The sequence below is a fragment of the Monodelphis domestica genome, chromosome 7, assembly GCF_027887165.1.
Source record: "Monodelphis domestica isolate mMonDom1 chromosome 7, mMonDom1.pri, whole genome shotgun sequence".
NCBI classification, from domain to species: Eukaryota; Metazoa; Chordata; class Mammalia; order Didelphimorphia; family Didelphidae; genus Monodelphis; species Monodelphis domestica.
This window is the reverse complement of record NC_077233.1, coordinates 86226887-86246604: the sequence shown is the minus strand read 5'-3', so window position 1 is coordinate 86246604 and position 19718 is coordinate 86226887. Positions and strand designations below refer to the sequence as shown.

At 39.2% G+C, this 19718-nt stretch overlaps 2 protein-coding genes across 13 annotated transcripts in view; one reads left to right on the top strand and one right to left on the bottom strand.

Moving 5' to 3' along the window:
* NEK4 (NIMA related kinase 4) overlaps window positions 1-10355 on the bottom strand; it is a 39139-nt gene extending 28784 nt beyond the window's left edge. For 4 of the 11 annotated variants that reach the window (XM_007500476.3, XM_007500477.3, XM_007500478.3 and 1 more), the window contains exons 1-5: window positions 9412-10355; window positions 5048-5314; window positions 2563-2760; window positions 2272-2379; window positions 1306-1460 (exon numbers count right to left, since the gene is read on the bottom strand). In XM_007500476.3, the coding sequence (XP_007500538.1) occupies window positions 1306-1460; window positions 2272-2379; window positions 2563-2760; window positions 5048-5314; window positions 9412-9504 (821 nt within the window). In that variant the 5' untranslated portion in view covers window positions 9505-10355. The remainder of the gene's footprint in view (window positions 1-1305; window positions 1461-2271; window positions 2380-2562; window positions 2761-5047; window positions 5315-9411) is intronic. The other 7 variants (XM_007500480.3, XM_056804939.1, XM_056804941.1 and 4 more) reach the window with 2 other exon arrangements.
* A 5381-nt stretch (window positions 10356-15736) lies between these two features.
* The window catches only part of LOC100619001 (inter-alpha-trypsin inhibitor heavy chain H1), a 42963-nt gene continuing 38981 nt past the window's right edge, over window positions 15737-19718 (top strand). The window contains exons 1-5 of one of the 2 annotated variants that reach the window (XM_056804902.1): window positions 15737-15886; window positions 16407-16427; window positions 16825-16991; window positions 17908-18012; window positions 18399-18561. In XM_056804902.1, the coding sequence (XP_056660880.1) occupies window positions 15797-15886; window positions 16407-16427; window positions 16825-16991; window positions 17908-18012; window positions 18399-18561 (546 nt within the window). In that variant the 5' untranslated portion in view covers window positions 15737-15796. The remainder of the gene's footprint in view (window positions 15887-16406; window positions 16428-16824; window positions 16992-17907; window positions 18013-18398; window positions 18562-19718) is intronic. The other variant, XM_056804903.1, reaches the window with a different exon arrangement.

The window sequence follows — 19718 nt, the reverse complement described above, 5'->3', positions numbered from 1 at the left end:
GACTGAGTTAAAAAAAACAAAAACACTATCTTGTGCACAGATTAGAAAAAACAAAGACAAAACAAATTAAGTTCAAAATCAGCCCAGACACTTACTGGTTATATGATCCTGGGCAAGTCACTTAGCCTATATGCCTCAGTTTTTTCATCTGTTAAATAGAATGTTAATAACAGCACCTACCTCCTTATGTTGTTGTGAGGATCAAATGAGATATTTGTAAACTTTAAAGTGCTATATAAATGGCTCACTGGCTCTCCCTCATGTTTTTTATTATAGCCCTATTATTATTAACAAACAAATGGGCCAAGCCTTATTTTTTCAACTCTTCCTGTTGAAAATATTTGATTTACCACCTTTGCTGGGAGTCTAGATGCAAAAATCCAGCTTGTTATCCACAGTGATGAAACAAATCACTTAACCCAAGGTTTCTCTGCCGAGTCAGGGGCTAGTACTACAAGTTATCTTAGTGGGGGGCATTCCCACAAAGTCAAAGCTATAGATCCATGCCACATTGATATATATGGAAGCCTAATTCTTTGCCATGAAGAATTGCAGGTTTTCATTTTGGATATTACTGATCATTGCCCAGGTCTTTAGGCAAAGATGTAGAAGTTAAAGAAACCTGGGCTTGATCTGGCCATCCTCTCTAAGGTCTTTTCTTCCTTAATTTTCCTCATTACACCACTTAACTTCTAGTATGTTCCCCAGTTTATTCTTGACCTCTAGAGCTACCAATCCTCTCTTTCTACCCCACTCACATAAGAGCAGGTCAGTTAATCTCTCTACATCTCAGGTTCATAGATTAGTGCTAGAAAGGACCACAGAGACCTAGTCCCATCCCCTTATTTTCAGATAAAAAACCTGAGGCTCCAAGTAGTAAGTTACCCAATGTCACAAAGACAGGAGGCATGCCTATCCCTTCAAAATTTAATACAGGTTACATTGTGAGTGACCAAAGCTATAGGTCTGCAAACAGCTATTTGGGGAGAAAAACATACATAAGATAAAATAGGAGCTTATTTTTCTGAGGGATCCCCTCCATGGGACCTTTAGAGGCCTGAGAATCACTTATCATACATAAACAAATACTACACAGGCAAACAATTTAATCTCTGGCCCTTTAATTTTTCTATTTTAACAAATACAGACACAGCCAAAAGTTAAAACAAAAGAGTGATCATTTAAGTCATCTGCTAGAAAGACTTGGCTATAATTCTTACTTATAGAAATGTTAAAAATATACATGCCTTACTTTACTGCAAATATTAAACGTTTTACCCCAGTCTCATATGGGAAATATCTTACGCTTTTGTGATCTCCAAAAATAAAGCAATGTGGCGTTTTATGTAGGGTTGCCTGAGTATGCTTCTCACAGAGGGTCTTTCCTCAGGCTTCTTATTTAACATGGTTCTTATCAATTCTGCCAATTGTGGGCTATATTCCTTTGGCACTGGAGGTGGCTGTAGGAAGAAATAAAAAGACAAGTATGACAATGTTGGATGGAAAAAAGTAAATTATAACAGTTTCCAATATGCACTGACAGCAACCAGTCTAACATAAACAGGGTACCTAAGATAGCAATCTTTTGGATAGGAATAGTCTGAAGAGTTACAATGTCATAATTTTTACCTCTAGTCTAGAAATAGTTTAATTAGATGGCAAGAAGAGATGGGTTAGTCATGTGGCTAGGATAAGGGATTAAAGGTAGACAAGCCATAGTGTTTCCTGGGTCCCTCCAGTAGAGAAGCTCTACCCTTACCCAGCTTTGGGGCAAAGAGCATTATGCCCAACCACTAATCATGAAATGCTATGATATTAAAAAGGATTGCCACAATGACTTCTACATCAAACATAATAACAATTTTCTGCAATTCTCAATTTAGGAATAGATATAAATTGTTGCAGATGATGATTGTTGCAGAACAAAAATAGGATGAAACCCGCATGGCTTATTTTCAATGGCTTTCACTTAATATCTATTTAACATCACTTTGAATCTGTATTATTCGAGGGTACCTATTTTCAAAAAGCTACCCAATAATATATTTCTAAAGCAAATAAGCCAGCCTTGCAAACTGATACTAAAAAGTATTATCAGCCCATTTCCCCCACCACTAAGCTCACCATTCTCCATATGAGATGTATAATGTTTTTTTTCTACTCACTTAACATAAATTATTATTTACCCTGGGCAAGTGGTTATTTGCAACACTGAGCAAAACAGGTCTTGTTCCCAACACTAAATATAATCAGTTCTGGACTTATTTTTACCTTTCCTTCAATAATTCGATAAACTAAAGAATTCATGTCTTTTGCGTTGAAAGCATGTTTCAGTGTAGCCATTTCATAAACACAGCATCCCAAAGCCCAGACATCAGACTGGAAAGAGAAAAAAAAAAAGTGTCAGGATGGTTTCATTATATGCTTCCTAATTTTTGTAATAAACGATATTTTTCCCCACGTAAATTCAAAGGCAATTGCCTTTACCCTATTGTTCAATCTGGCTCTAAAAATATGAGCATTTAGAAGCAGGATAAGTTGACAGGGATAACCCTTTTCTACCTTATAGTTGTAGGGTTTGTTTGAGAATAATTCAGGACTCATGTAGTAAGGTGTCCCAATGAGTGTACTGGCCATGTCATATTGATTTTCTAACACTCGGGCAATCCCCAGATCGCCTACTTTGATGATGTTGGTTCTTGTTAAGAAGACATTCTGGGTTTTCAGATCTCGGTGAAGGATGCGTTTTTCATGTAAATACTGAAAGGGAGAAAGAAAACTTCATTAGTAGTACAAAAAAAAATCCAGTTCTATTTAGGTCACTGTTTTGGAATTCTTTGGCTATAAAGATACTACAAAGACATTTCTCCTAAAGTTTCTGCAATGTCTAGGCACTTAGATATAAAACATAACTTTTCTTTTCAGACAAAAAAGGACAATGCAAAATGTAACCCATGATGGTTTAAAAAAAGTTATTTTATTATTATTATTATTATATTACCAGTTAAAACCATTTTATTTTTTCCTAGCACAGGTAGGAAATATAGTTTTTACTGAGGTAAATTTAGATTTCAAGATAGCAACAAAGATTAGAGCTAAGAAGGACCAAAGGAATCATGTAGTTCATTCTTAATCTTAGAAAGAAGGCTTACTGAAAGCCACACAGGTAGTAAATATCAGAGATGCTAAGATTTAAAATTTAAGATTTAAACCAGAGGCTTTTTCCAACCCATAATGGTACCTCTGATATTTCTATTTTACAGATCAAGATGCTGGGGCACAGAAGTTAAGTTTCCTGTCTGGGCAACACAGCTAGTCAGTGTCAGAGCTACAATCACAATTAACTGTCATCCAAATTTCTTAACTACTGGCCCAAAGTTCTCTCCATTAGACTCAAGGTCATTGAGACAAAGCTGAAGTTGAAATCAGAAGCCTTGTATTCTAACCATGTCTCTGACACTTTCTGTATGACAACAGGCAAGACATTTAACTTTTGAGCCTCAGTTTCCGCATCTGTAAAGGTCAATAATACTTGCAGTATCTCATGTGGTCACTGAGAAGCTTGAATGAAAGAGTATATTTAAAGTACTTTGCAAATGAAAGAGCTCTATCCACGAGAGGTTCTAATTTTATCAGATCACACATTTCCAAAATCAATTTTTTCTCACGATTATGAGCTGTCCCTATATTGTCTCTCTGCTTTTCTAGTGGGGTTTTTTAGCCACTTAATGTCTTATTGTTAGTCCTGCCACAAAAAAAGATTGGCTGTAGAAAAGAGACAGGGGAATCCCCAAGGTCAATCTCCAAGCAGAGGCATAGGTTCATTTCTATGTCTGGTATCCTTGAAAATTTAAATGGGCCATTCAAAAATTTGCTCAGAGCAAAAATCATGCTTCCAAAGTTAGCTCACTTTTACATATGCATCTATAAAACATAAGCTTATCTTTCTATTTTTAAACTGCTCTATCCATTTGTGGGAGTGTCCCAATTTCTATTTTCATGTGTATTAATCAGCCCCCCAAACCTTGCTACATAAAGACAAATCTTTTTAAGAGAAGTGACTAATTGATAATGAATCTATTCATTATGTGGTCACAGAAACTAAATCACTTCTATCAAAATAAATTTTATTTTACTTTTATAAAAAACAAAATACAAACATAATTTTATTCCTAAGAATAAAGAAATGTGTCAAAAGTATTTCCCTTATATTACCTTCTGTGATATGAAAAGTTATAACAACTACAATTTTGTTCAGATACAAATACCCCTGGGGTAGAAATGCAAAATAGTTTTTTTATGGTAAATGACATCTAATATATCTGGCATTACTGAAGAAAAATGAAAAGTTCTTTTAAAGTGTCCTTTATTTTAATCATTTTTGGATGGAAATATTTCAAAAACATAATACACATATTTCCAATATATTTTCCTTCCTCCTTAAATGGATGACATTAAACATTAACAATCTTTTTTTGATGCCTGGTACTATCATTAGTAACACTGGTTACTGCATCATGCTTTACTATTCAGAGACTACACTAACTGAAACTGCTATATTTTCTGAGTAAAGGTGGCAGCTAGGGATGCAGTGCACAGAACACTGGAGTCTAGAGTCAGGAAGTCTGAGTTCAAATCCTGCTTCAGACATTCACTAGTTCTGTAACCTTGGCAGGTTACTTTATCTTTGTCTGCCTTGGTTTCCTCAACAATAAATGGTGATCATTCCCAAAGCAAAGGTCAGGGAGCTCCCCTGTATTTCCTTTGAAGCCAAGTATCTTAAAGGGTCAATAATTTTGTGGCCCAGGAAGTGCCTTTGTTTTTTTTTTGCACAAGACTTAAAAAGCTGTACTTTAACTGCAGCATACGCCAGATGTTTATGCCATTATTATAAATATCCTTGTATATACACATAAAATGTTAACTAGACTTCCATGGATATTTGACAAAATTGCAATCCAGCTGAAAGCTTATACCAAAATAAAAGTCACTAAAATTCTATGCCATAAAAGATCAGAAGATTAGATGCTACCACACTGATTAATACCTGCAGGGCCATAGCAATCTGAACAAACCACTCCACCACCTGGTTCTCAGGGAGAAGTTTGCCCTTCTGTTCTTTCAGTTTTCGATAGAGATCTCCTCCTTCACAGAAACCCATAACTATGTAAAGCAGGCCATCTTCTCCTTCCCACGACTCTCGATAAGTAACGATGTTGGGGTGCTTCAGCTGAGACAGTAGCTGAGCCTCTTGCTCAGCAGCTTTCCGCTCTCGGCTGGAGGCATTTCGGAGATTGAGTTTTTTGATGACATACTGCAAAGAAAACCTATTTTACACATGTGTATACATATACACATGTGCACACAGAGAGACACACTATTTCTAATCCTCATAACTATTTGTAGGGTGCTAAAACATATTCCTACAAAATCTATCTTCTAAAACAGTTTCATTGTAAAAATAAACTACCAAACAAAGAGACTAATTCACATAGCACATCTCATGTGGGGAAAATGTATACAAACTGTGTAACAATGACTATGAGAAAACTGTTACAATAAAGACAGCACCGTTTCAAAAAGAAATTGCTAAAAAAGATTTCAAGTTGACATATCACCAGTCCCATTACAATAAACAGTATGTTATTCCCCTTCATGAAAACAATCTCCCCAAATCCTGTTCAGATATCACATTACAACATGCAGGGGACCCTGGGTTTTTGGAGGCAATGCTAATGGAACATAAGTCCTGGCAAGTCTTGCTGAATATGAAAAAGCCTTTAAATATGAGCCTTGTGGCTAGCTTTCTGCTTGTCACATGACAACCAACTTAAGTTTGAAGAGGTTCAAGAGGATTGGCCACTCTGGTGGCTGATCTCAAGAAAAGGGGAGTTGCCAAAGCAAGTATCTGTACTTTGCCCATAAAGAAGGTATGAAACCATGTACTAAAAGTATGGAGGTGGTTATGTGGAGGGAAAATTATGAAATAGCAGAATCTTGAAGAAAACTCAAAATTTCCTAACACTGGATAAATTCTGTTTTAGTTTTGCATAATGATATATAATTGTTTATGCTTACATATAAATCAGTCATGCTCTATCATCTTATATGAAACAACTGTTATTACTATACATTTTGTAAAGCAATCAGTTCTATTTATTTATTTATTTTAAAACCCTTACCTTACATCTTGGAATCAATACTGTTTATTGGCTCCAAGGCAGAAGAGTGGTAAGGGCTAGGCAATGGGGGTTAAGTGACTTGCCCAGAGTCACCGAGCTGTGAAGTATCTGAGGCCAGATTTGAACCTAGGACCTCCCATCTCTAGGCCTGGCTCTCAATCCACTGAGCCACCCAGCTTCCCCCTAGAGCAATTAGTTTTAAAAGCCCGTTCTTCTCTAATTAAAAAAAAATACTCTTTATGCTGACTATATCACCAAAAAATGAGCATTCTCACACATATACAGGGGCCTGTAAGAAAAGTTATTCTTGCTTTCTCAAAATTTTGTATACACAGATTTTTGATATTGTGATACTGATTTTGAATTCTTCTTTAATATAAATATATATATATAAATATATATATAAAGGGTTTATTTTTTCCCTTAATTATTTTCCTTTTTTCTTTTGTTTTTTGATTTTGTTTTCATTTTTGTTTTTGTTTTTTCTTTTGAATTAACTCATGCACCCCCATACTAAACCTTGCATTCTCAGCTGGACTCGGTGTTTTTTCAACACTTTCTTCAGGGGGGATTGTATTTTCATAAAATCCAAGATTTAAATTTTGTTCGAGATAGATCTTCAGAGAAGAAGCTTGCTAATTGAATTCAGAGAATGAACTGTTTGCAGAAAGATATCTAAACCCTTTCACTACAGGAAGATCCAGAATGAACCTTGGGGTGCGGTTGATTGAACATTTATTTTGAATGTACACTCTTATGCCAAAGGGGACTGCCCCCTAATTGGCTTTTATCAATGTGCCCAGCAAAACATTGGTTTGCTATCTCTCTCTCTCTCCTATTTCCCCTTATCTACAACTACTGTAGTTTTCCTCTTAGAGGGTAGAAATTTTGTATGCACTTGTAGTCAGAATTTTTTGGGGTACAGGGCACTTATGTTTAGTGATCAATTGGGGAGACTAGTCCCCCAATCATCATCAGGGGGGATTGTGATTTTTTAAAATCTCCATCTTGCTTGGTCTAGCACCCAAAAATTGTGCACACCCACACTGCACGGGTATGTGCTAGTTGATGACAAATCAGAAATAACTAACTGCTCACCTGGGCTGTCCCAAACCAAGCTTGAGCCACCATTGGCACTTGTGAGGCACAGGAAGTGAGGCAAAGAATAGCCTCTGGAGTTCACTCACTTCCTGTGGACAGGGCTAGGCTCCAGTTCCCGCTAGGAGCTGGAACAGGGAGGAGGAGGCCTGCAGACAGCTTTCCTTCAGATTGGTCACGTGAGTCAAAGAACTGATTGTCTTCTCTACCTTGGCCTTCCAGGCCTAAACTCCCTCTGGCTCTGCCAGAAGGTTGAGTTAACCTTTTTCTTTTCCCCTTCTCTCCTTCTCTCCCTCTCCTGTTGTAATTAAACCACCATAAAACTCCATTCTGACTAGAGTGTTTCTTTTAGGAATTTCATAAGTGAATTCCTTGGTGACCTTGAATTAATATTATATCAATCTTTAAAAGTGATTTTAATTATCACACTAGAGCAATTAGTTTTAAAAGCCCTTTCTTCTCTAATTAAAAAAATATACTCTTTATGCTGAATATATCACCAAAAAATGAGCATTCTCACATATATAAAAACATAAAAGGATTATATATGAAAATGTTTATCTTTCATACTGCTTTCTTTTAAAGAAAAAGTTCATAATAAATTCAACCCATTACTTACAAAAGTCCTGCTTGTCTGTGCAATTTAAATGGTCCCCCCCCTTTTTTTTGCATCACCATGATCATGACCATCCTTCCCTCTACTCCCTTCCCCCACATCAGTTTTATCACCTTCTGTTAATCTTCCTTTGAAAAGAGTATTGGGGACAAATTAATTTCCTTAAAGATGAACAACCTCAACAAGTCAGAGAAATCTACTCCAAGAATTAGTTCTGCCTCCCACTTCTTAGTCTTTTATCCCTTATTTCAGCCTGAATCCCCAAATTCTTTTTTTTTTTAACCCTTACATCTTAGAATCAATACTAGTTACTAGTTCCGGGGCAAAAGAGTGGTAAGGGCTAGGGAATGGGAGTTAAGTGACTTGCCCAGGGTCACACAGATAGAAAGTGTCTAAGGCCAAATATGAACCCAGGGCCTCCCATCTTTAAACCTGGCTCTCAATCTACTGAGCCACTTAACTGACCTCATTCCCAAATTCTTAATCCCTTATTCCTCATCCTTTTCCTAGCATCCTCACTAACAGTTCTGACCTAGTCCTCTTCCCCTCTACTCTTCTTCTGCCTGCCCCTCAACTCTTTATCTCTGCACTTTGATTAGCCATATCCTCAGATAAAACATATAAGACCCAAGGTTTCCACCAATTCTTTTAATTCAGACTTCTACCTCCTCCCTTCCACTTTTGTCCTACACCCTTCTGTTTAAGCACCCCCACCATTTCTCTCAATTTGACTTCTGTGTCTTCCTTCATTACCAATCTCCACCTAGTGGTCCTCAGCGAGAGCCCCCCATTCCACAATGTCACCCCTGGTGTTATCTCTACATTATCACCCCTGGCATTAATGGCAAGGTTGTTACTGAGACCATCTCTGGAGTTGAGACCCTCTGCAGTTGAATTACATTTTGGGTCTCTTTCCCCTTCACACATAAAATTAATGATAACAATTAGTGATAGATAGTTGGCACTTTATGGCTTGTAAGAACATATTATCTCACGTTGTCTGCACAACAACACTATGAGGTAGATGTATTACAGATGAAGAAACTGAGGCTGAGATAAGTGATTTGCTCAGTCTTCACACAACTATTAAGTTCTGAGGCAAAATCTGACCTCGGGTTTTCCTGACCCCAGATTAGCAGTCTGTCTTGGCTCCTAACCCTTTACAAGTGCTCTACTGTCCCCTTCGCTGCCATCTTTGCTCCTCATCTTCTTCTTCGCCCTTCTCCCTCCCTTGTCTCTCCTCTTCCTCTCACCCTCTTCCTTTTCCACTTCCCTCTTCTTCTTTCCTCTTCCCCTCCTCCCTCTTTACTTTTCTGTTCCCTCCTCCGTTCCCCCTTCTCCCCTGCTCCTTGCTTCTCTCTTCTTCCTCCCCTTCTCTCCTTTTCCTCCCTCTCCTCCTCATCTTCCCTCCAGGTTCCCTCCTCCTCTCTCCTCTCCCCCTTCCCTTCCCCCTTTCGCCTCTTCCCCCTCTTCCTCTCTCCTCCTCTCTCTCCTCCCCTCCTCCACGCTCGTCACCTGCTTGCCGTCCTGTCGGTGGCGGACGAGCGTCACCTCCCCATAACTACCCTTGCCCACGGCCTGCAGGAAGCTGTAGGCAGCCAGGGGCATGATCTCCGCGGGCGGCGGCGGCGGTGGCTGGGGGCCGAGGCGCCGCTCATTCCCCGGCAGGAGCGGCGGGAAGCCTAGATGTTCATTCACCAGATGGTAGAGGCTGCTGGGCCTAACCGGAACCCCGCGGCCTGAGCCAAGCCGACGCCGCTACTGCTGCCATAGCGATCCTGCCCCGTCACTGCGCATGCTCTGGAGGACCAACCATAGAGTACGCGCGGGCCGCTGTTCCTGCAGCTGGCTAGAGCATCTCCCGCGCTTGTTGGTCCTAGTGCCCCTAGAAAGCTTTGACCTGGTTGTTGGTGAGGGTGGACGTTGTTGGTGTTGTCCGCCAAAAGCAGAGCAGCCAGTAATGATAACAACCCCTCGTTCTTGAAAACGCCAAGGATCTCAATCGGGGGAACTCCCCTGATTCGAACCGAGACTGAAAGAGAAATTGGGCCCGGAGGGCGGGGTATAGAAGGAGGGAAGGAGCATCTGCATCCTGAAAAGAGAGTGGAAGCAAGGGAAGGTACCGGGGTGAATAGAAAAGTATAACAGTACAGGAAAAGTAGCGTCAGCGATTGCTCCAACTCCGGGATCTGCCTTGGGAGAGGAGTTTAGCGTAGAAGGGGAGAGGAAGAGCCAGGTGGCTCTGTGGCTCTTTCTACTTTCCCTTGGGGAACTTCTTAGCTCGATCCAGTTATCCAATGGTGCCTTCTCTCGCTTTGGGGTGGGGTCCGGGAGCTCTCACCATTTCACCGCTGCCTTCAGTTGCTGTCATTTCTCGCAGTGTTTCCCTCTACTATGGCTTCTCCCTGGCTCTCTCTCTAGGCGTGAGACATTCTGCCAAGGAATCTCCCATACCTTTCCTCTCTAGAACTAAGGGCCTCCCTGGATAAGGCTGTGTATTGAATCAGAGTCCACTTTCTAAATTAACCCCACTTCCCTCAGTGCTGATCCTTGACTAAGTTTCTCTGATTCTTTTATATCTCTGGTCAATTTCCCCTAGTCTCCCAATAAAGAGCTTATCCTTTGATTTTTTTTTTCTGTTTGACTTAAGAGGAGCTGGATTCATATACTACCTCTGTTATTTATTCTTGACCACATTGGACCTCGTTTTCCTCATTTGTAAAATGAAGGAATTAGATTAGATAGTCCCTAAGGATTATTCCAGCTTTGTCTATGATCCTACAATGTTTTGCTACTGAGTCTTCCATGAAAGCCATGAGAGACATTTAGTCTAAATCAACCAGATTTACAATTCCAGATTCTCAGAATCAAGGGATTTCAGCACTCTTTAGTCCAGTCCTTATCTGAAATCCCATTTAGAACAGTAAGAACAAAATTTCATCAATTGGTTTTTTATTTTTATTTTTATGATTGCTCAGATCTACTTGACCAGTTGTTTGGTTGCCATTTTGACATAGTCATAATGAATGCACCACAATGCTCTACTTTTTCTGTCTTAGTTCATACTCTTCCGGTATTTTACAGCCTACATTTCAGACAAAATAGATTAAACTCAGTCCTCTATTATATCCTCTGCTCTTTCTGTTTTCTTGAAATCTTTGTTTTCTAGGTCCAACTCAGATCCTATCTCTTTCCATGAATGGAAAGTGAAAGTGATCTTTCCTTCAGATTTCTTATAGTATTTTTCCTGTCCTTCTGTCTGACCTTACTTATCTCACTCTTACATCATAGTTATCTGTGTATTTTTCCCCTTCCTCACCTCCAGCTCCTATTAGCTATGGGATTTGGAAGAACCTTTAGAGAACAGGGACTGTTGTTACATCTACCTTGGTATCCCTAGCAATTAGAAATATATCTTACACATGGGAGGTGATGCTCAAATATTTATTGAAATGCCATCCCATATTAATTTTGAGGGAGATAGTAGGTACTATTTTAACCTATTTCTTAAAATGCCTGTCTCTATTCCTAGTAGGAGGCAATTAGAATAGTGAATTCAGGGCCCTGGGGCCAATCCCTGAAATGTAATCCCCTATTACTGGTTTAGAAACTAAACTGAAAACAGAATTCTTTGTCAGTGGTTCTAACTGTGTCCCACAGAATGACCTTAGTTTCATCTTGAGATCTTTTCTGTCTTGTAAAAAGCAAAAGCAAATAAATAAATAAATAAAACAAACAAACAACAACAACTGAGTAGATGGACAAAGGAATCAAAGACTTACTAAGAATCTTAAAATATATATGACTAATTTTGACATTATGTACATTTCTTACTCATTCCTTCTCCCTCTGGTACTCCTCCAAACATCTTTATAATTAATCAAAATGAAAGGGGACCATCTCAGCATAACTAGCCAACATATTAAAAACTCTGATATCATGTGTTTCACACTCATAGTCTCCCATTTTAAGAAAGAGTTATCTTCTAATATCTCTGCTTTAGGGCCAAACTTGAACATTATCATTCCATTGCATTTAAGTTTCAACAAACATTTTGATATAGAAAAAATTTTAAATCCACCTCACTCAGTTTTTGTGGAACACCTCGTTTGGGCAGCCAAATTAGTCTCTCTATCTCTCTTCATTGTCCCCCCAACCTCTGCTCCTGGGAGGCCTCACCGAATTGGTATGGTGACTTTTGCAGCTCAAAATCTCAAGATCAAGTAATCCACCAGCTTCAGACTCCTCAGCAGCAGAGATTAGAGAGTTGAGTACCACCATGCCTGATCAGTCAACACAAGGTATTTTGATGAACCATGTTGGAAACTTTTATACCTTAGAAAGAAAATCTGAATAAAGCACTAGTCATTTTATTGATCAAAACGCATTTATTGAGTGTTTATTATCTCTTAATAAACATATGTTAAGCAGCTATTATGTACCAGGTACTGTACTAATACTGTGCTAGGTACTGGGGATGCAAAGTTCTCAAGAGTTAAATGGAAAACTGGGAGTTAGGACTAAACTCAAGCAAGTCTTGTCAACACCAACACAAGGACACTCAAGGTAGTAGTTCAAGTCTTGGCAAGTATAAGAAGGGAAGAAGAGAAATGGATGGCAAACATGTAAAAGAGAGAGGTTTTGCAAAGACAGAGGTTTGCTGGACCCAATCACATGCTATGGAACTGATGAGGCCGTGTATAGAATGCGGGGAAGGGGATAAACGTGAACACTGGCATTACTGGGGAGCTCTTAGACTTCCTGCTGTTGGGACTGTCTGGAGCTGGAAACTTCCTTTCTATCTCTGTGAACTGAGGAGGTTTTGGGTTTCCTATAATCTGGAATTTCTGTCTGGAGAAACCCTTCATTACTTGTGATTCCAGTGTTTCCTGCATACTGAAAGTGTTCCCAACTGCTCTGAAGATTGGTGACCCACTAGCCTGTACCAATGGTCTGTGGTGGGAAGGCCAGAAGCCAATTTAGGCCTAACCCTACTAGGGTTGAACCCTAACATAAAAGGTTTACCCTGAAGCTACTCAGAAGACCTGTTTATCCTACTAATGTAATCTGGGAGGATTAAGTAGTATCAGGTAGTCAGTTAGCCCAGGGAATTTAGATAGAGTAGGGAGTTTGGAAGAAAGATATCTTCATGTGGAAATCTTAGAAGGGGGGTGATTAGCTAGAACCCTTAGAGCTAGGGAATCCCAATTCCTTAATCCTCTCCTTCATATTACCTTGTTTAAAAAAAAAAATCCCTGTCTTGTTTGTTTTTGTTTTTTTTAATCTGTCTGGGAGTCAGCAGCATACTGGTCCCTGGTAAGCAGGCTCACAGGTCTCTTTCACTGTGGAGTACCAAAAAACCAACTAAACCTTGGTATCTCAACAATATCAACATCATTCCATCAAGGATCTACATTATTTCCCAACCCATCTGGTGGCTTATGTAGAGATTGCACTCTTGAGTGGCTATACCAGGCCTGCCCCTGGAAGATATGTGGGTATTTCTTTTACTTTTTACATACATATCTGTCTTTTCCTCTCTGTCCATACAGAGCAGGTATCATTGTTGAAAGAAACCTCTGGGCTAAAAAGTCATTCAAAAAGCAGTTATAATCCATATCCTATATGTGATTCCCTAAGTTGGAGAAGGCACAAAAATCACTGTGAAAAATGTACAACCTCATTGTGTTGCGGGGCACAGAGGTGAACCCCCAGGGCTTAGGAAGGATACCTTTTGCAAGAATGAAAGACTCCAAAACTTAGCTTAAAAATAAAAAGAGAAATTTATTAATTTAGAAAGTAATGTTGAATCCGGCCAGGAGGATAATATAGGTGGAACAGCAAGATGAAAGGCTGCTCCTTGGGAGGACAGCATGGATGGAAAAGCTGCACCCCGCCCCCCCCCCATGACATCAATTATGTGGATTTTATACTTTTTACAACAGTGGAGACGTGACTCTGTGCCATGGTGAAAACATGAGTCTAGTGTGGTAAACACTCAGCCATTCGGTGGGGGGTTTGGTCATATGACTAGGTCTGCCCATAGACATAGGGGGTGACCCTCCTAGTTTAGGGGACAGATGGATGTCTGAGATACGACTTGATGATATCAAGGAGGTATATCTCTTTGCCTATCTAAAGGATGATCTAAGGAGGATAATTCTCTCAGAGTCTTATAGGAGTTATCAGATGTTTTGAATTAGAAGGTAGGGAAGGAATTTCCCTGCTTACAGTTTGCCTGGGTTTTGGGGTTTACAATGCCCATGCCAATTGGTAATATAAGAAATGCAGTTCAAACCAACTTAGAAGTACCACTATGCACATATTTGCAAAACTCAGTGTTGGCAGGTTAGTGGGGATACAGGTTCATTTATTCATTGTTGGTGTTAATGTAGAAGTAGATTTAATACTTCTGAAAAACAAGCTGGTAATATTTAGCAAGGGCTACAGAACTGTTCTTCCCATTACATCTGGGCAGGTGCTAGGTCAGTGGCTCAGTGAATAGAGTCAGGCTTGGAGTCAGGAAGACTGGCGTTCAATTTGACCTCAGACATTTCCTAGCTGTGTGTGTGTGTGTCCTAGCTGCAAGTCCCTTAACTCTAATTGCCTATCTGCCAATTGCTTGCCTTTCTTGCCTTCTCAGCGAATGGGAGAGGGACTGGAGGGAGGTATAATATTTGGAACTAAAAAATGTTTAAAAATCAATTCTTAAAAAGAAAAAAATTAATTCCCCCGAGCTTCAATTTTCCCATCTATAAAATGGGAACAATAATATTTGCAGTGCCTATGTTATTCTGAAGAAATTAGTTTATCAGCTTTAGCATACTAAATAAACATGGGCTATGTTGATGTTAACCTTTCCCTTAACTTTGACAGTGATCTTTAAAAAAAAAAAAGATTTCATTTGAAATTTTACTACAGATTCAGGTTCAGTTATCTGATCAGGAAAGTGATTTGAGGCTTGAAGTTTACTTGACCTCATTTTTGGTTTATTGACAATTCATCCTTTCCCAGAATCTGCCCTAGAGTTACAAAGTACAGACTAACCAAATAGAGAAACAAACAGTACTTCTCCCTCACTAGTCTTATCAGAAGTCAATCAAAGTGAACTATGAAAATCTGCACTGTCTCCATCATGCCCCAAAAGTCTAGTTGTGTCTGCAGTAAAAAGAATAAGGTTCTATGGAATATTCAAGGAGAATATTATGTAGAAACAATGGTAATGACTATCATTCTTGCCAATGTGGGTAGAATTATGAAGGGAGTCTAATGTATCATCCTGAATTAAATGAGTTCTATTTACAAAGTGCTTAGTACATAATAGGCACTTAAATGTTTGTGTACCTCTTCTGGCCCAAGATTGATTTTGTGTTTCTCCTAGCCCTGTGGACAGCACATTGAATAGGGCAGATACCTTAATAAATTCGTGTTGAAGGAAATTCAATTTGAAGCGACAAAGATTTGTGTTTGGTAGTTGTAGTATCTATGTCGAAAAGTTGATTGATTTTTAGAGAATTTTAAAAGTTTTTTAAATTAAGCTATCACCTTTTATTGAGAACATACTACATGAATGAGGATGAACAAGGCCTCCTAGAATCTCTAGAGATGGTCTCAATAACAACCTTGCCATTAATGGCAGTTTTTATAGAAGGTGGTCTGATTGTACTAGAGGTTAATGGAAATTAGAGGTGAGGCAGCTCTCCAAATTGGGGCGGGGGGGGGGGGTAGAGGTGGGGAAAAGTGGGAGAAGTTTTAACTGTTGAATTCTGATTTTTAAAGTTTATAATATTTGCTTTTGACTGTCTAATGTTTAATCTGTGTTTCCACATCACCATATTGATTAGTAGTTTAGGAAGTCTGACATAAATGTGTGTCCCTCAAACTGAGGCTTACTTACAATATGGAGCGTCAGGTGCTGTTGTGTCTCTACCTGTCATCCGTCCCTGGTCTCATAGCATCAGGCTTAATAAACCAGCCCAGAAGCATTGGGGTATGTAACCATATCAAATGCATTTGTCACTTCTCCCATTGTATGGAAGGTATTGGATGGGTTGCACTTGGGAATGAAAAAATATAACTTCAGAGTGCCCAAAACAACAGTCCCCTGCTATGCAGGCTTATTTTGCTGGTTTGGGTGATATCAGCAGAGGGCCCATCTGAAATAGTCCAAATGCTCATATTAACTCCTTCCAGAAAGGTAAAAAACATAAATTGAAGGGAGAGAGGGAGGGATGACAGGACACACACACTCTACAAATTGTCAAATGCACTGACCCCAATTGCTTCTTCTCCCTGAAATCTTTTCCCTTTCCCCACACTGCCCTTCAAAGTTACTCAGAAAATTGTCTTTTTTACCCCTCCTTCTTACAAATATGAATTTTCTATATGGACTCTAAGGAGGAGATAAAAAGGGACAAAAATGACCAAGAGGTTCTGTTATAACATTTTATAATCAAGTTATTATTGGTATAGCTCTCTTTCCTAGTCCTTGACCTTGTTTTATTTTGCAGAAGAGACAGACTCAGGGCACGGTAAGTAATCTTTTTATTCTTGGGAGATTGTTGTCGGTTTTTCCCCTTGGTTTTACTAATAATAATTAATAATAATAATAATTTTCAAATCCTGAAATAATTCATTCAGTCAGTCTTTCTTGAGACAAACAAGTCACTGCTCACGATGATGAGAGTTTCGGATTCCTTCTTGGATGGTGAACAATTAATTGGCAAGGGTTTAGCTTCTGATTTAGTTTACCCCTCCTTCTGATTATTTTTGAAATTCTGAGGCCCTCAACAATTTCAAAGTTCTTTGATCTTTTTCGTTAGGAAAAATCACATCACCTATTGAACTAGATAAAATCAAACTAAGAAAGGACATTTGTCAACCACTCTGAGACCCTAATACCAAAACATAATCATCTTTCATCTATAGATCATCAATGGAATAGAAATACAGAGTATGAAAGTTAACTGCAGAATAACCTCCCGATTTGCTCACTATGTGATCACCAGCCAAGCTATCAATCATGGCAACACCTCCCAGGAAATTGTCTTCGATGTTGAGATCCCTAAAACAGCCTACATTAGCAATTTCCTCATGTGGGTAATCTGTTCCTTAACTTGTACTCTGAATCAGAATGTGCAAATGTTCTTGTTATCTGTCTAGGGACCATCCAAAGGTCTTGAGAATCTCAGGTGGCCCACATACCTAGTACTTGAGCCTGCAGTTCCTAAAACCAAAGCTAATACATTGATATACTCCATCTTTTTCTGAAAGTTTTTTTCAAATAGTACTAGCCTTAAAGAAAGAATCAGGGAATCCTATCCAAGATCTTTCCCAAAGTAATGATGAAACCAGCCACAGGTCGTATGGGGCAAGTGTAGGCAGAGAAGATCTCTGCTCTTGGGTTCCTCTAGAAAAAAGTAAAACTATTTGTTACAGAACTAGTGTTTGAGAAGAAAGGATAAAGGGGCCAGGTTTCCTGGCTTAGCTCTGGCCTTGGTCTTTATATTATCCCAATGCTTTCTGGTTACTAAAAGACACAGGAAGAATATTTTAATCCCAGTGCAGGAAGTGAACTTCAAGACTTGAGCTTGAATCTGATCTCAGACACTTAGTAGCTATGTGGCTCTGGGCAAGTCACTTAATCTCCATTTGCCTTAATTCATTGGAGAAGGAAATGGCAAATTGCTCCAATACCTTTGCCAAGAAGACAGTGTGGTCCAAGGGTCAGAAAGAATTGGACACGACTGAACAGCAACAATAGCAGCAAGTAAAGGAGTATTTGATCAGATACTCCTACCCTTCAAGCAATTAATTGACTCATGGACTAGGGTGACTACTTGCTAAAATTCTTCTGTAAGAAGCTCCAGTATTCTCAAGATCAGGATATGTTCAGGTCAGGGTAGGCTGTATATACTTTGATAAGTGTGAGGAGGGCCCTGCTGGGAAGTTGCCTGCAGGCATCCATTCAGGGACACATATTTTACTGGTGTGTCTTTTCTTTCTTAACAGTACAGTGGATGGAGTCCCATATCCAGGAAATATCGAAGACAAGGCGATTGCATGGAAACAATACCGTAAAGCTATTATTAAAGGAGAGACTGCAGGTTTGGTAAGGTAAGCACTTACTCCAACTTCCCACATGATGTGCGTGCGTGCATGCGTGTGTGTGTGTGTGTTTGTGTGTGTGTGTGTGTGTGTGTGTGTGTGTGTACTCATATGTGGTTGGGGGGGAGATATTGAGGCAGAGTGGAGCTGCAAAAATGCATATATAGCTTCCCCAGAATCGTGGGCATCTAAACTTGGTTTAAGCATTTAAACCCTGCTAAGAAAAGGTATCTCTAAAGGGTGAGAACATCAGAACTTGACTAGAAGAAAAATTCAATGTATTCATTCTGGATTTTCCCCAAGAGAAGCCTCTGAGTGAAAAGCAATAGGAATTTAAGAGTGCTGCTTTCAGAATCATGAAAGCATAGAGATTCATTTTCTTTTTTCTCCCCTAGGGCCTCTGGGAGGAAAATGGAAAAATTCAACATTGCAGTCAACATTGGGGCTGGCAGCAAAGTCAGCTTTGAGTTGACTTATGAAGAGCTATTAAAGCGACACTTGGGAAAATATGAAATTGTCATTAAGGTTAAACCAAAGCAGCTGGTCCGACAGTTTGAGGTAAATCTCCCTGGGATTGACTCTCAGAATCTGGCAATTGGACCAGAAATGCTCTATGAACCCCTGATCTCTCTCTCTCTCTCTTATTTTACTTCTTACAGAGTAGTTTGAAAGAAGGATCCCTAAACTGGCAAGTAGGGAACCAGAGTGCTTGTTCTAGCTTTTTACCTCCTCATTCTGTAGCTTTGACCAGGTCCTTTGTCCTCTCTAAGCTCCAGGTAACATATTTGTAAAGTGAATGAACTGGAACAGATATTCCCTAAGGTCCCTTATAATTCTAATATTGTCAAATTCTTATGACATCCTCAATGGAGGTCTTTCATGAAAGGATAGACAAAGGTTTGCATTTGGCCTTGCTAACTACTAAAGAGTTTTATAACTTTGGGCAAGTCATTGACCCTCTCCTAGACCTCAGTTTCCTCATCTGTAAAATGGGAGGCTTGACCACCTCTGAGGTACCTCCCAGTTCTAGATTCTATCAATTGCTTGAGAGAGACTCCTCAGTAACCTTTCCATTGAAGGAAGGGCAACAGGGACTGAATCTTGTACATAAGACTTTGGGCCTGGCTTTCTGATAATTGGCTCCATGATTCTTGGTGTGATAGAAAGGAAATCAAGGTTTCACCCTGGGTTATATTTTGAGACTCAAAGGATCCTCATGATAATACCTAAGAACCAGTTCCTTTTGATGCTCAGCAGTTACACTATGACAAAGAGAAGAAAGAAAGTTTCACATTTAACATGAAAAGAATTACTGCTGGGGGGCTGGGACAATGTACCCATCACTTCCTAAGGTTCCCCTTTGCTCTAAACCTATGAGATCTGGACTGATTTCCATTCTGCATGGAGACTAGCCTCTAAGAAGAGGTGTTAAGACTCCCTTTCTTACACTCCTCAGCTTGTTATCTTCCTAACTCTAGAACTTTTGGGAAGATTGACTTAGAGCTTAGGTGATGGCTCCTGCCTAGTTTCCCTCAAAAGGAAAGCAAAAATTTATAATGAATCAATAATAATAATGATGATTATATATAAAATAATAAAGAAATTTATAATCAATCAATTTATAATAAAAATCAGGCATGCATTTCCTACACACAAAAGAAAAGCTAATAAGTCAAAAGACTCAGTGTGCAGTGTCAGAACAACTTAAAAAGGAT